The 16672-nt window shown below is 50.1% G+C and overlaps 1 protein-coding gene across 2 annotated transcripts in view; it reads left to right on the top strand.

Moving 5' to 3' along the window:
• PDXK (pyridoxal kinase) overlaps positions 1 to 16672 on the top strand; it is a 384182-nt gene that overhangs the window by 331989 nt on the left and 35521 nt on the right. For both annotated transcript variants that reach the window (XM_086935883.1, XM_086935882.1), the window contains 2 exons: positions 4869 to 4954; positions 15840 to 15885. In XM_086935883.1, coding sequence (XP_086792009.1) covers positions 4869 to 4954; positions 15840 to 15885 — 132 coding nt within the window. The remainder of the gene's footprint in view (positions 1 to 4868; positions 4955 to 15839; positions 15886 to 16672) is intronic.

Genomic DNA, 16672 nt, shown 5'->3' with positions numbered 1-16672 from the left:
GACCCCGCCCCACTCTGTATGTTGCAGTGCCACGTGGTGGTACTGTTTACTGTACCTCGCATCAATAAAACCAACATGGGAGGTAGATCCTTCTCCTACCTCGCAGCTAAAACCTGGAACTCACTCCCCACTCACCTTCGTCTCACTCAGAACCACCTAGCATTCAGAAAGCAACTTAAAACTTGGATATTTGACAAGTAATTCCCCACCCTTCTTTAAGCGCCTTGAGACCCTCCGGGTATGTAGCGCGCTATACAAATCCTTTGACTTGACTTGACTTGACTTGACTTGAACACTTGAGCTAGCCTCCCCTTTAGGGATGGTAAGAAGGCCTTCCGTGCCAGTCGGATGGCACAAAGCAAAGCTCCAACAAGTTGATGTGGAGCCCGGCTTCTGCCGGAGACCAGAGTCCTCTGATTTCTATCCCTCTCAGATGCTGCCCCATCCCAGAAGTGACACATCTGTCACCACTGTAAGATCTGGATGGGGAAGAGAGAGGGGCCTGCCTCTGGCCCAATTGCGTCAGCCACCACTGCAGATCGCTCACAGTGCCCTCCAATATCTGAACGAGGTCAGTGAGATTCACTTGATGCTGTGCCCATTGCAACGTCAGGTCCCACTGCGGAGCCCGCAAGTGCCCTCTGGCATGATCCACTAGCAGGATGCAGGAGACCACGAGGCCCAGCTGCCTCAAAGTCATTCTCACCGAAATCCAGTATAGAGGCTGAAACATCGGTATCATAGCCTGAATATCCTGGGCTCGCCGCTCAGGAGGATAAGCCCGAACCTGCACCTGGTCCAGAACTGCTCCGATGAAAGGGAGCGTCTGAGAGGGAGTCAGGTGTGACTTCGGCACGTTGATAGTGAACCCCAGCTAATGCAGGAGGTTCGCCATAGTCTAGAGTATCTGAGACGACTGCTTGAGACAAGCCCGCCTTCAACAACCAGTCATTGAAATAGGGGAAGATTGGAACCTTTGATCCCCGCAGATGTGCTGCGACCGCTGCCATCACCTTGGTGAACACCCGAAGGGCACTGGTGAGGCTGAAGGGGAGCACTGAAAGTGCTCGTGGCCCATCGTAAACTGCTGGTAGCGGCCATGAGCAGGCAGGATGGAAATGTAAAAATAGGCGTCCTGCAGTCCCAACACTACCATCCAGTCTCCAGGGTCCAGGGCAGACAGGGCCTGAGCAAGAGTGAGCATCTTGAACTTTTCCTTTTCGAGGAAGCAGTTGAGGACTCTGAGGTCAAAGATAGGACGAAGGCCTCTGTCCTTCTTTGGAACCACAAAATAGGGGTAATAGCAACCACATCCTATTTCTGGCCGGGGAACCCTCTCTGTAGCTCCCTTGACTTCCTCATAAAGGCAAGGTGATCCTCTATCAGCTGATCTTTAGTTGGAGATATGGAGGGAGTGGTAAGGGGAGGGTGTAGCTCCTTTGGACTATTTGCAACACCCACCTGTCCGAAGTGATATCCAACCAGTGGTGGCATATCCTGCCATCAACTGGATGCCCATGATCTGGGAGGATCGAACTAGGAAGGTTTGGAGGTGGAGGGAGAAGGTAGAAGGGGTTGTGGTTTGCCCTGCCTTCTGGCCTCCCAATCTGCGGAGTGGGGATGTACCGCGTCCAGGCCATGCAAAGGTTGCAGAACCTGTGCGGTCCTCTGGCTGGGGTCGGGATCCCGTGGTTGAAAGCCCCTTCTGCAACCGCGAAAGGCAGATGCAGGCAGGAATGACATTGAGAGGCGCAATGACTTAGCCGTAGCTCCAAAGAGACGAAAGCCATCAAAGGTCATGTCCATAAGATTGGCTTGGACATCCCCTAGAGGCCAGACATTCTCAGCCTGGCGTGGTGCCTAAGAGCCGCCGTCGAGCAATTCGCTCTACCCAGCGAGTCTGTCATGTGTAGGCCACTGCATATGGCAAACTTTGCTGCATCTCTCCCATCGGCCACAGCCTGGGAAAGGACAGCCTGAGCTCCTCCAGGACTTGTGGCAGAACTTGCGCAACCGTTTCCCATAGTGAATTGGAATAACGCCGAAAAGGCATGGAGTGTTTACCGACACAATACTAGGCTGGTGGAAGAGAAGATCTTCTTACCAAAGCTGTCCAGCCTTTTGGATTCCCTGTCCAGGGGTGCCAAAGGGAACGCGCCACAGGAAGTAAAGGCTTGGACCAACAAGCTCTCCGCAGTATGGTGTCTGGAGAGGAAAGCTGGGTCGCCCAGTGTTGGGCAATGGCGGCAGGTAATAGTTCTGTTCACAGGAGCTCCTGTGCAGGGCTTTGTCCAAGTGCACTGTAGAACATCTGTCAAGGCCTCATTAAATGGCGTTGTAAAGCAGGATTTCTAAGGGATCCTGCTGCCACTCCCAATCTTCATCCAGTCCTAGCCCTGTAGAATAAGTCACAGGACTCGACATGGAGACTAACAGCACTTGACTCTGCAGACCAGGGCCTCGTATGCTGAAACTCCTCCGTCTAGTCAGGTGACGGATGGGGCGAAGTCGAATTATGCTCCGACTTCTTGTGCTTTTTATGGTGTTTCTTACCTGACCTCGCCGACTTCTTGTGGGATGAAGAAGACTTCAATTCCCCGGAGCGGTGCTCGGACATTCCTCTCGACAGAGACCAGAAGCGGGAGCGAGATATCGGGGGAGATCTCTGTGGTGTCAGACTGCAAGCCGCTTTGGGGACCGCTCCCTCAAAGCTTTCACCGCCATGTCCCAGCAGTCGAAGCATGACTTTGGGTCGTGGTCGCGTTCCAGACACCAAAGACATGCCAGATGGGGGTCCGTTACCGACATGACTCGGTGACTGGCGTAGCACGGTATGAACCTCAAGGTCTTCTTACTGGACACACCGAAATGGTCGACAAAAAGTTGAAAAAAGACAGTCAAATTGACAAGGGGTAGCTCTTTTAGAAAGATCTGCGCTAACTGGTGCGGAAAGAAAAGAACTGACGTCAGAGCTCCGGGGTGGCGCCTATATAGACGAGGCGGACGTCATGACGACGACAAACCTGACGCCTACGACGTCACATGAAATCTACTGACGCCACCTATCGACACGCAGGGGTACTGCTATTAAAAAAAATCCAGATCCAGCCTGACGCCTGGAAGTTCACAGGTAAGGAATATCAGCTAGACGTCTCTATCAGATACACTGGCACAATCAGATCATAGAAATATCTAAAGGTCTGCAGATACACACACATGCACATAGAGGTCTCTGATCTGTAGACATACACACTCACAAGAGCATTCGCTTGCATGCTCATAGAAGTCTAAAAAGACAGGCACAAATGCGGTTGCCCATAGACGTCCCGGATGCTGTAGACACGCGCACACACACAAGGGTACACATGCATGGTACTAGAAGAAAATAAAAGACTTTAGATACATGTGTACCCATACAAATCTCTAAGGGATGCAGCCACGCTCACGCTCAGAGAAGCCCCCAAGGGCTGTAGACATAAACACACACATACCAGGACATGCTTGTGCCCACAGAAATATATAAAGGACTGCACACACATGTGTGCCCATAAAGTATCTAAGACTGCAGATACAGACTTCCAAGAGTGCACACTTACATGCTCATAGAAGTGTCTAAAGGACTGTAGACACTCGTGCGTGACCATAGACTTCTCTAAGGGCAGTAGAGGCCCACACACATGAAAAGTCATACACACGTGTGTCCATAGAAGTCTCTTTCGAAGGCTGTAGCTACACTCACACATTCAGATCAAATAAATATCTAAAGGACTGCACACACAGACACATGCTCATAGAAGTTTGTACAAGCTGCAGACACACGTACAAGGACAGACGTGTGTGCTCTTGGAAGTATCTAGTGGACTGGAGACACACACGTATGTCATAGAAGTCTCTAAGAGCTGCAGACACACACATGCTCTTAGAAGCCTTTAAGGGCTGCAGACACACGTACAAATACAGACATGCATGTGGTCTTTGACGTATCTAATGGACTGGAGACGCACACGTGTGCCATAGAAAACTCTAAGGGCTTCAGACAGGCTCACGCTCATAGAAGCCCTGAGGCTGGAGACACAAAAAACACTTATGCCTGCTCAAACAAAGTATCTAAAGAACAGTAGACGCTCAGGTGTGCCCATGAAAGTCTTTAAGGGCTGTAGACAGACAGACACATGCACACACACACACAAGTGTGCTTCTAGAAGTATCTAACGGACCACAGACACACATGTACACTCATAGGAGTCTCTAAGCGCTGTAGACACTCCCACACATGCGTCCTCATAGAAATATCTAAAGGACTGCAAACATACAAGCATGCCCATAGAAGTCTGTAAAAACAAACACAAAGACACACACACATGCGTGCATACAGAAGTATGATTGCCCATAGAAGCCTCCAAGGCTGTAAACGGACACATGTGTGTGCTCATAGAAGTATGTAGTGGACTGCAAACACACATGCATGCCCATAGAAGACTCTAAAGGCTGTAGACACACATGCATGTTATTAGAAGTATGTAGTAGACTGTTGACACACATGCGTGGCCCTAGAAGTCTCTGAGGGCTGTAGACAGGCACACATATGTATGTGTGCTCATAGAAGTATATAGTGGACTGTAGGCACACATGTATGCCCCTAATACTCTCGGAGAGCTGGCGTCAGGCTCCCTGGAATTCCCATAGATGCCTCTGAGGGCTGTAGACACACAGAGACACACATGTATGCTCAGAGAAGTACTAAAGGGCTGCAGACGTGTACACATGCTTGTAGAATTACACACCCATTGAATTCCCTGAGGCTTGCACACACAGATAGCAGCACTTGGCCTTGTGCTTCGATAACTTTCTGCTACTCTTTGTTCCAGTATGTTCCAGAGGATCTGTTCCCCGTCTACAGGGACAAAGTGGTTCCAATCGCAGACATCATCACCCCCAACCAGTTTGAGGCGGAGTAAGTTTTTATTTTTTATTTTTATTTTATTCTGCAAACAAACATGACCAACATTTGGTTCCAGTACATGAAAATTCACCCAAGCACGATCATACATGGTACGGAAATGCATGCATAGTTGGTAATAGCATTAGAGGCATTGAAACATGGCATCGAATAATCGTCTGAGGACAGTTGTCACGCACTTATCTGCTCCCATAAATGAGGATGTAGCGAAGGCCTAGAAAAGAAAATTCACGGAGAAAGAGAAACAAACAAACTATACATCTAAGGCTGAGTATGTCTTTAATATCTTAGTGAAAGCGGGTGAGTCCAGCTGATCAGGTGATTATCACAGTGCGTTTGGGTGATACCAGCTCAATAAGTGTTTAATATCAAAGTGAGGCCAGGTGAGTTCAGCTTAATAAGAGGTTAATATCACGTTGAGAATGGGTGAGTGTAGGAGGCTGGCTTAGTATATGGTGCACACTTATTTAAGTGGAGCAATAATCCAGACAACCCTTATGGTGATTTAAGAGGTCTTAGACAACCTAGAAAGCTCTCTAAGGGGTAGCTGTGGAGAGCAGCCTTCAGGCTTAGTCCAGAAGGAGTGTAAAGCAGCTCGTTTTACCAGATCATAATCTTATTGTCTAGGTTAAGTGAAAAAGAACCACACAAGGTATTTATAAAAATATGTATTCATTATAAGCATTCACTAACACATTGCAATATTTCCTCTCCGGAGATATAATCACAATTCTTCAGTAATAGAACAAGTAAGTAGTACAAATACACAGTGATCTCCAGGGGCAAGCTAAACCATATACTAATAAAGTGGAATATACCCGTGGGTGCATAGGTGCAAAGTAATGTTGGAAACCGCCGCACACCACGATGGAGGACTTTAGCAAAGATGCTGCTGGCGTAGAAGGTGAAAGATTCCAGAGGAACCCATGGGAGAATTCAGGATTAGAGGTACCGGCAAGCAAAGGGGACAGAGTCTATGCCACTCAGGAGTGACCAGGAGGCATGGAAGACGAACGCCCACTGTTGTCAGAAGATGCAGGAGACTTGATGGTGACCTTGGTGCTGTAGATTTGCGAACCAGGCAATGTTGCAGACCAGGAGCCGTTCACAAGCTGTCCCACGTCGGATGTCAAGAGCCAGGGGTCGATGTCTTGGTAGCAAGAGATGTTGGAGGCTGGAGCTTCTTGGAGCCTGAAGATCTCTGGAGAAGAGAGTCCACAAGCCTTGGCAACTGCAAGTCGACAAGGTGCAAGGGGTACTGCTCCAGCGGTTCCGACGAGGGATACTGGCTTCAAACCTGCTGTGAAGACAGTGCAGGCCTCGAGGGAGTTGCAGAACCACCACCTGTTACTGAACCTTTTGGAGTCCGTGGAAGCTCAGGAACAGCAAGACTGGCAGGACGACAACACCAGGAGCAGCAGGAGTCTTCCTGGTGCAGTCTCGGTTCCCAAAGTCCAACGAGGTCCAAAGTGCCCAGAAGGTTGCAGATGAAGTGGTTTCGGATTTGAATCTTGTCCCACGACTAATCTAAAGAACCCTCGCAGGCAAGGCCTTAAGTACCCTAAAGAAAGGGTTGGGATGATTCAGATGATTCCGGGGTTCCTCCCAGAGGATCTCGAGCAGGGGAAGAGAGAACAATAGATTTCCTGTCACAGGGAGGTGTGACCACTTCCCTGACAGGTCTTAGTGTATTGGGCTGGGGTGGGGGCGCTTGCCAGCGCCACCAGACTGCTTTGAAGGGCACATTTGGTGCCCTCCTTGCATACTCTAGTTCAAACCAGTTCTGGGAGCCCTTGGCTCCCGCTCTTGTGCGAAGATGAACAAAAGACATGGGAGTATCCTCCCCACTGTTCAGCCTCTACACTGGGAGAGATCCTGAGTCATCCTAACCCCTTTCTTGCTGTTCTGCAAGTCTTCTTCATCATCTGTGCCTGTGCTTCTTCCAGGATCTTCAACAGACCTGGGGGTATCAAGGACACCCGAAGTAATCTCCCTTGGAGTGAGGGAATCACTCCCCTGCATCTGCTGGCACCACAACGAAGCTGATTGGTCTGCTGCTTCTGGCGTCCCACTAACTTCGGAAGGCTCAGCAAAACAGGTAGGAGTTTTGCAACTCCCTTGAGGCTTGACATGTCCTCTCTTCAACTTTGAGGCCAGTATCCCTCTTTGGAGCTGCTTGGAACAAACCTCTGCACTCCAGAGATCTTCGAGCTTCAAGAAGCTCCAGCCTCCAGCATCTTTTCCTGCCAAGATCAGCATCTTCACCATATCTTCTGCACTGTGGGCCTGCAGTTTTGTTGAGCTGCTCGAGGTCCTCTTGCAACTCCCTTGGACCTTGCTGGCCCCAACGTTGCTCCTTCTTCGCTTTCTACGCCTGTGCCAGCTGCCAAGGCTTGTTGGTGCTCCTGTCGGACACCGACCCCCTGGTTCTTGACTTCTGACGTGGGAGAGCTCGTGCGCAGGTCCTGGTCTTCCTCAGCATTGCCTGGTCCTCCCAGCTGCAGCGACAAAGTCACCATCAACTCCTTTGAAGTGTCTGTCAGCGGTGGGCATTGCTCTTCCGTGCCTCCTGGTCACCTCCAAGTGGCATAGACTCTGTCTCCACTGCTTGCAGGTTCTTCTCTTCAAGAATCCACCCTTGGATTCCACCAGACTCTTGCACACTCTTCGCCAGTGGCATCTTTCCTAAAGTCCTCCATTGTGGTCTACAGCGCTTTCCTACGTCACTTCGCGCTTTTGCACCTGGCTTCCCTGGTGTAGGTTTCCTGGTTCATGGGGTATCCACTAGTGGTGTGACTCGCCAACCTACTGTCTTCCACGGGGTTTCACTAGGAAGGGTTCTTCTACAAAACTGCAAATGCGACTTTCCCGTTGACTTCTATTGAGTACGTGGCTGTGTTTCCACTTTGCTCACAGCCTCTGTGGGGTTCCTGGGTACTTACCTTGGGTAGTTCCTTGTGTCCCCAGCTCTTCTGAGTCTCCTGGTCCAAGACCCAACTTCGGACGCAGTTTGCATTAGTTTATGGTTTGGTCGCCTCCTGGAGACCACTGTGTATTGTGCTTACCTGCTTATAACTGAAGTATTGTGTGAATTTGTGATGAGATCTTCGGTAGGAGCTATACTAATGTGTTAGTGAGTGTTGTGTAATAAATAAACATATATTCATAAATACACTGTGTGGTTCTTTTTTATTTAATCTACACTATATGATTAGTTCTGGTAAAACAAGCTGCTTAACTCTCTTTCTGGACTAAGCCTGAAGGCCGCTCTCCACAACTACCACTTAGAGAGCTTACTAAGGCTGTTTAAGACCACTAAAATCACCATACGGGTTGTCTGGATTCATTCAAGGTGCTTAGATAAGTATGCACCATATGCTAAGCCACCCTCATACAGGGCAGGGGAGTCCAGGGGAATAAGTGGTTTCTATCACTGTGGGAATGGGTGAGTCCAGCTCAAAAGGAGGTTAACATCACAGTGAGATGCAGCCAAACAATCATAGCATGAGTCTTAGCGTGCTCGAGCTTTACACAGAATATCCGCTGTTCCCCCAGCTCGAGGTGTGCGTGGCTCACAGTTAAGGTTATACACTCTTGCACACTCCTTCGCTTTTACACTGAGAGACCTATTCTTAGAGATATCCCCACCGTCAGGCAGGCGCACCCTTACACAACCACATGCGCTTCCACAGTGTGGGGCCTGCACACACGCAGAAGTGAACTGGCGCATCTGTACACGCAATAACATACGAGGCACGCTGTAATGTGCAACACGCCTCGAAAGAGTTACCCAAAGCAGCTGGGGATTCCTAGCCAATAAAATATTCATATACTGGTCTTAAATGTGCATAGATGGGCCTCCTAGGCTCTTCTCAATGCAATTTGTGTACTATACACCTTGCCAAAGGAGTATAGGAAATCAGAGCAGATTACACCTATGGTAAGTGACCACCAGTGGCGTCCACTCAAGGCCATAATGGACTTTAGAACAGCCTGCCTCATACACCAGGTGATCCATTTTAGCATGCCCACCTATCCATGAATGACACTCCACACCACAGGAGGACAGAGAAAGAGCACAGGCAAATCCACCTTCCTCGACAATCCTCATGGCCAAAAAAATCAAACCTTCTCAACCAAGCCTACTCTTGTCAAGTGCCCAGAACAACTAGGACTCAGTTCACATTTCCTAGCCTACTGTGAGGCCCAAAAACCTCACCTGAAACAACCTGAAACAACCCTAAACTGAGTGGCCCTTTCATCCTTCCTGTTCCAACAGCCTCTTGTTCGATATATTATGATGTAAAACCTGCAGTGCTCCACTTCTCTCTGTCAGTACCAGCTGATTCTTTGAAAAGTGGCAGAATAGGAGCCACCTCAAAGCTGGGTAGGCAATGGTCACGGCTCCTGAAACAGTCGAGCCTGCCAACCCTGTTAGCGGGAGGTTTTTCTCTGGGAGACAGTACGGAGGAGAGCTATGTGATCCTCAGTCAGAAAATTTCCAATTCACTGGATGAACTGATCCCGCTGCGGAAAATTAGAGACAGGGCTAGACCAGCTATTCCTTGGTTTACTAAGGAGCTTCTCCAGCTGAAGCTCCAGTGTAGACGTGCGGAACGTGCCTGGAGGAGACAGTATCTTGCATCTGATAAGGTTCTCTTTAAGCAGGCACTACTGGCCTATAAAACCCAGATTAAATGCGCCAAAGCCACTTTCCTCGAGGAAACTCTACTGACAGCGGTAAATAAATCTCAGGCCCTGTTTAAGATAGTCAGGGATTTATCCCGCCCCGCATGTGCCTCCAAGGACATACCGGCCTCCCAACTGCTCTGTGACTCTCTGGCAAAGGCCTTTGAGGACAAGATCACTCTTATTCTGAGCAATCTTGGGCCCCTGGCCTCGGCGACCCCTCAAGCTATGTCTAACCTGGCAAGAGGGACCACCCCTGAGATCCTGGAGTTGGATGCTAGGCAAGCTCGGTTGAACAGCTTTCCCCTCCCGTCCTTTGAGGATTTTTGCACCGTGGTGAACGGGAACTCGTCGGGCTCCCCCCTTGACCAGTTGCCATATAAATATTGGAAACTGTTTCAAGAAGAGCTTTTCCCCCCTCTTCACGCCATTTGCTGTCAGTCTTTCAGTACGGCTCGGGTTCCGGACTGTTGGAAGTTGGCCGTGGTATCGCCACTTCTGAAAAAGGACACACTGGACCCTACCTGCTCAGCAAATTACATGCCTATTTCATTGCTTCCTCTGCCAATTAAGATCCTGGAGAAATTGGCGACAAAACATCTATCCAGCTTCTTAAGATATTAACATCTGCTTGGACGAGGCTCAGTTTGGTTTCAGACCAGCCCACGGCACTGAGTCTGCATTGGTGACCGCTTTGGATGACCTTCGTTCACGTGTCGACCTTGGTCGAGCAGCCTTTCTAGTGCTGTTCGACATGTCGGCCGCGTTCGACACGGTCAGCCATGCCATCCTGATCAGGAGACTAGAGGAGATTGGGGTATCTGGCCTGGCCTTGACTGGTTGGTCTCCTACCTTGGTAACAGACACCAGGTGGTAGCCTTGCGGCCCTACCCTTCGGACATCAGGCGGGTGGGGCAGGGCGTACCTCAAGGGTCGGCCATCAGCCCCATTCTATTCAACCTATATCTCCGCCCCCTGGTCAGTTTAATCAAGTCCTTTGGCATTGCGGTCATCAATTATGCGGACGACACGCAACTTATCTTCTCGTTTGAGGGTAGGGATGCTGTGTCTCAGGAGACCTATCACCGTTGCATGTCAGCTACTGCAGAATGGCTGAGTCTGAATTCACTGCAATTTAATAGTTCAAAAACCGAGCTATTGCATTGCTCCTTGGATCGTATTCCTCGGCCCTTGCCACCGGACTTTTGGCCTCCTTCCTTCCAGGGCACGGGGGCAGCGGCAGTGTCCACTCGAAACCTGGGGGTGTTGTTTGAATCTTTTCTACAGCTAGACACGTTTGTCAATAAAACCGTGGCAACGTGCATGCTGCTGCTTCGAATATTGCGGAAGATTCTATCTTTCCTTCCGGCTCATGCCCGCCCAGAGGTCGTGCGTAGTATCATCTTAAGCAGGCTTGATTACTGCAATGCGCTACTTCTGGGCGCGCCTGCTGCCCTGGTGGGTAAATTGCAGCGAGTGCAGAATATGGCTGCTAAGCTGGCTCTTTCCAGACAGCGTCTTGATTCTTCCTCCTTGGCGCTCATGGACCTCCACTGGCTGCCAATCACCCGGCGCATTGGTTTTAAAGCACTATGTCTTGTCTTCAGGGCCCTTCATGGCCAGGGACCATCCTCTCTGCAGATGATGTTCTCCTGGTATGTCCCCACTAGACCTCTCCGTTCCTCTTCTGCCTGCTTGGTGGTAATCCCTAAAATCCTGAGGGAGCGGATGGGCGGGCGCTCCTTTAGGTTCACTGCAGCCAAGTTATGGAATGCTCTACCCTTGCCCTTGAGAAGTAAAGAGGACCTTTCCTCCTTCAAAAAAGGTCTAAAAACACACCTTTTTCCCAGGTTGGTGTAAAGTTTTAAGGCAGCATAAAGTTGCGTATGGCTGACCAAGTCAAGCGCCAGGATACCCTATGGGTGACAGTTTAGCGCTATACAAATATGCCATACAATACTACCCTGTGGTACGTCCTGTAGTTTGGTGTTCTTGGGTTCTGAGGTAATCTGTTGTTGCCTGTGGAACACTCCCTGCCCATGTGGTAATAGCGTGAATAAATAAGTGAGCACTTCAGCAGCTTCTTAGCTGAAAAGGAATAGGACAATCTTTTCAAAATTAATGAAAACTCTGATAGATGCAGCATTATGAAACATAAACCTATTTAGCAGCAAAGGCTGTAAATGTGTGTTTCTACCTTACAGAGGTGGTGTCTGTGAGGAGAGAGCAATGTGCCCCTCTCCTACCCCACGCGGCTCAGAGCCCTCTGTGCTTCTCTCACACAAGTCAGGGTTAATCTTGGCCCGTCCTGTGATCCTGTTGATATGAATTATCTGTTGCCTCCTCCCTGAGCCACAAAGGGTGCTGTCTGTGTACAGTGCTGCACATATAGGGGGGGTGCTTAGGTGTGCCTTCCCTGCCCCGTTCCAGCGCGGCTTGCTGTGCCGATTGAGTGGAGGGCAGGCGGCCATCTTAGGTGTAGTCCCAGACCCCGGCTGGGCTAGTGGCAGCGCTCTAGCTGGAGAGGGAGGTGCACACATAAATTGGTTGCCAGACTGGGACGCTTGCGGCTAGGGTAGGTTGTGGCAGCTCCTACTCCGACCCGTTTGCTCTGCAGAGGCATCCTCTGTTTACTCTGCCTCATTTCATTTAAATTTTGCATTTTAACCTTTCCTGCACTCGCTGAATATTTGTTTTTAAAATTGTTTAGCCCCTCTGTGTAACATCGCTTACCTGATTAGTCATCTCGGGGGTGCTTAGGTGTGCCTTCCCTGCCCCGTTTCACCAAGGCTTGCTGTGCCGATTGAGTAGAGGGCAGGCGGCCATCTTAGGTGTGGTCCCAGACCCCGGCTGGGCTAGTGGCAGCGCTCTAGCTGGGGGAGGGAGGTACACACATAAATTGCGTATGTCCTTCCGGTCACGCAGCGGACGCGCGCAGCGGGCGCGCCGCTAGCGCGCCGAAGGTAAGCCAAAGGTTAGCCCGTCTGCGCCCGTCCGCGCATCGGGCGTGCCCAGTGCCAGCAATGCTGCCCGTTCTATTCCTCGTAATGAGGGAGCTCGACTGAGATACTCCTGAGAGGAGCTTTGGGCCTTTAATCCCAACTGTAGATGCGTTGGACCATGGGATGTCTCAGACTGTTCTTTCAGGATCTTATGGAACTTTGGTCCCCCCCAAAACACCAGTTGCTCCCACCCATATATCTAATACCAAGCATACCATCTCTGCAGCTCTAATAAACGCACGCTTGATGGTTAAACACGCTGCCGACATCTTTGAGCTCCTGTCTGATGACTGTCTTGATATACTGTTCATCACTGAGACGTGGCTCAATAATTCCTGTGCTCCGGTGGTGGAACTGGCCATCCCGAGGGGTTTCAAAATCATTAGGGCAGATCGCGCTGCGGGGAGAGGTGGAGGGTCCGCTTTTGTGTTCAGAGACAGCTGGTCTTTCACAGCGAGCCCTCCAGTGAATTGGGTGTTGGGAGGTTCTCCACTTCTCATTTATCCTTTCACCCCATTTCACGTTGGGCGTAACATTGGTCTACCGCCCTCCGGGCCCATCTAGATCGTTCCTCAGGGATCTAGAGGACGTGATTGTACCTCGAGCTTTGCGGTTCCCTAAATTTCTTCTTTTGAGCGACCTTAACATCCACGTGGACATTGGTGAGTCATCTGACTCAATCAGCTTGTCGGAATCTCTAAACTTGGCCCAGCTAACACAGTGGGTTAAGCTGCCCACGCACTTGGGGGTCACCTTTTGGATGTAGTCTGTTCCAACTTTGCCTTAACGGCACTAGATCCAGAAATCCTTACCTGGTCAGATCATAGGTTGATTAGGTTCTCTTGGTCCTTAGAGAAGCCATCTGGGGTTATTCCAGCTAATATATGCTATCCGAAAATGTATCTTCCTACTTTGATCAATGCCCTCCACCAGGGGCGTCCAGCGTTGGGCTCGGAGCTCCCCGCTGCTGTGCAGCGCTTTAACACCTGGATCAGCACAGGAGTTGCAGCCTCTGTGAAACAGGGCTCTCGCTCCATCAAACGCTCTATGCCCTCTAAACCCTGGTACTCGCACGCTCTTAAAGAACTGAAGCCAGGTTGCAAAAACCTTGAAAGAGACTGGAGACGCGCCTACTGCCCCACGGCTAAGGGGGCATTGCGTGCGGCTGAGAAGGAATATCATGCCCCCATCAGAGCGGCCAAAGGTGACTACTACGCTGGTAGAATCTCTAGGGCTAATAATAACAGTAAAGAAATCTTCACTATTGTTAAGAGCTTTCTCTCCCCTTGCGCCGAATAACCATTGGTCCCCTCCTCTGCACAATGGTGTGAGAACCTGTCCTCTTTTTTCATAAATAAAATAGTTGAGATCCAGGCTAGTCTTCGCTCCACGAGTTGCGGGCGGAGCATCAAGGGTATGGCTCACCCTCAATCTCCTCTCTCTCCCACTCAGTCTTTCAAAGATGTCTCCCCTCCAACTGAGACAGACACCTTAGCTGTTCTGAAATCCATGAAGTCAGGGTCACCTGCTGACCCCTGTCCTGCCCGTGTTCTTGGCGGGTTGGCTGAAGTGATCTGTGCCGAGGTGTCGGAGATTATTAGTCTCTCCTTTCAAACGGCCACAGTTCCCGATTGTTGGAAGGAAGCTGAACTCCTGCCTCTACTTAAAAAATCAGGTCTAGATTCTGTAGTCCCTGCCACTTATCGACCCATCTCCCTGCTGCCAGTGCTAGCTAAAGTAAGCTAGAAGATTGCATTCCGCCAGCTCGACACTTTTGTTGAAGCGTCACATGCTCATCTTCCCGCCCAATCTGGGTTTCAAGCTGCTTACAGCACTGAGTCGGCCCTGGTCGAAATATCTGAGGCCATCAGAGAATGTCTGGACGCTGGCGGCAGAGCGGCTCTGATAATGTTAGACCTCTCTTACGCTTTCGATACGGTACCCCATCAGCTTCTTCTCACTCGCCTGGCAGATATTGGCATCACTGGCTCTGCTCTAAAATGGCTGACCTCGTTTCTGAATAACCGGACGGACGCAGCAGGTGTGGCTACCCCCCTATTCCTCTTCGGCTAAACTCCTTTCGACCGGGGTGCTGCAGGGGTCTACTTTAAGCCCTCTGCTATTTAACATATACTTGACCCCCTTGATCTCTTTGGCGGAAGGACTGGGCGCTAAAATATTTGCCTATGCCGACGATACGCAGCTGTTATTCACCTGGCCTGGCAAGGATCTGGACACTTCATGGGTCCAGACCTGCCGATCCTCAGTCTTCAGCTGGCTTGCTCTTGCCCAATTAAAGTGCAATGAAGATAAGACGGATATTCTACTCTATGGTCAGTTCCCCCCCAACTTCAGAGAATCTTTGTGGCCGCTGGGCTTTCCTCCCCCCAATTCTGAGGGCAAACCTGCTAAGAATTTAGGGGTTTGGTTTGGGGAAAAATTTAATATTCAATGAGCACATTAAAAAACTCACTGGTGGATGCTTTGGCACACTTAAAGCTCTCCGGAGATTTTTCCCCTTACTTCCAAAGACGGCCAGAGAAGCAGTGGCTAGGGCACTCATTCTTTCCCGAATCGACTACGCAAATGCCCTGTTCATTGGTTTCCCGGCCTACTTAACCAATCGTCTTCAAATTATTCAGAACGCAGCAGCTCGACTTCTGTTTAACATCTCACGGAAGTCCAGTGTCCGCCAACATTTGCGCAACCTGCATTGGCTGCCTGTAGCCCAGCGGATTCTGTTTGAATCCCTTACTTTTGTCCATAGAGCCAGCAACGATCAGGGACCTATGTATTTAAGGAAACGTTTTTCCCGGTACGTACCTAATCGTTCTCTAAGGTCAGCTTTCCATTATCTGCTGGTTGTTCCACGCTTTAAACGCACGCGTCTTGGTGAACACTCGATTGCTGTTAAGGCGGCTGCTGCTTGGAATTCCCTCCCTCCGGCGCTGCGTGCCACTCAGAACTTCAATTTGTTTAAGAAAGCACTTAAAACCCACCTCTTTAAAATGATAGTCTAACTCCTTTCTTCTGATGCCTCTCTGCCTTTCACGCGCCAGGACACTCCTGAGTAATTGAGTGCGCTACAAAACCACCCATAACATAACATAGACCCAGTAATGTACACGCTTCTGGATACTGTGGCCAGGCTGCTAACACAGACTCCTCTTCCCTCCTCCCTACTGCAGGTTACTCACTGGGAAGAAAATGCGCACTGAAGCGGAGGCTGTGGAGGTGAGTGAGGTTCGAGGGTGGCACCAGGGCCAGCATCGGTGTGCATGATGCGCACGCTCACAGTGTGTGTCAGCGAGGTGTGCATGGTGCACAGGCTCCCAGTGTGTGTTAGCGAGGTGTGCATGATGCACACGCTCCCAGTGGGTGTTAGCGAGGTGTGCATGATGCACACGCTCCCAGTGTGTGTTAGCGAGGTGTGCATGTCTGTCCAGTTTGTGTCTGTAATGCTGCACCTTTCGTACATTTACATACACTGAGGGGGCTGGCATTTGGAAATCGGACAGTTAACTGCAGGTGGTGTGTAAATCAGGTTTAGACCGGCAGGGCCTTATCTTGTGCTGCAGGTGAGGTGTGACATTACATTTTTACACTATTACCTCTGTCTCCTCCCCTTTTTATGCTCACTCCCTTAACTTTGCTCTTTTCTCTTATAGCTATGTCTTTCCCCTCTGGTCTCACACTCTCCCCCTCCACTGCAGCTGCTCGCTTCCCCTTGCCTGCCTTACTCCTCTTTCCTTCTCCCTATCCTCTTTATCAGTTTTCACCTTGACACTTCAGTCCGCCTCATTTTCTTACACATCCTCTCCTCTACCTTTTCCATCTTCCTTCACTCTCACTGTCTCCACATCCCTACAGGTTCACTGCTGTCCCTTCTTTTTCTTACTGTCTTTGTCCTCTCTCAGATCATCACACTCCATCTTCTTCCTCTCCCTCTGTTACCTTGGTATATCCCTTTCTCCTCTCTCTCTTTCACGCTTTCCTGTTATCCCATCTCACACTTCCTGCA

The sequence above is a fragment of the Lissotriton vulgaris genome, chromosome 8 (genome assembly GCF_964263255.1).
Source record: "Lissotriton vulgaris chromosome 8, aLisVul1.2, whole genome shotgun sequence".
NCBI lineage: Eukaryota > Metazoa > Chordata > Amphibia > Caudata > Salamandridae > Lissotriton > Lissotriton vulgaris.
The sequence above is the reverse complement of the archived record's forward strand: the minus strand, read 5'-3'. Positions and strand labels throughout refer to the sequence as shown.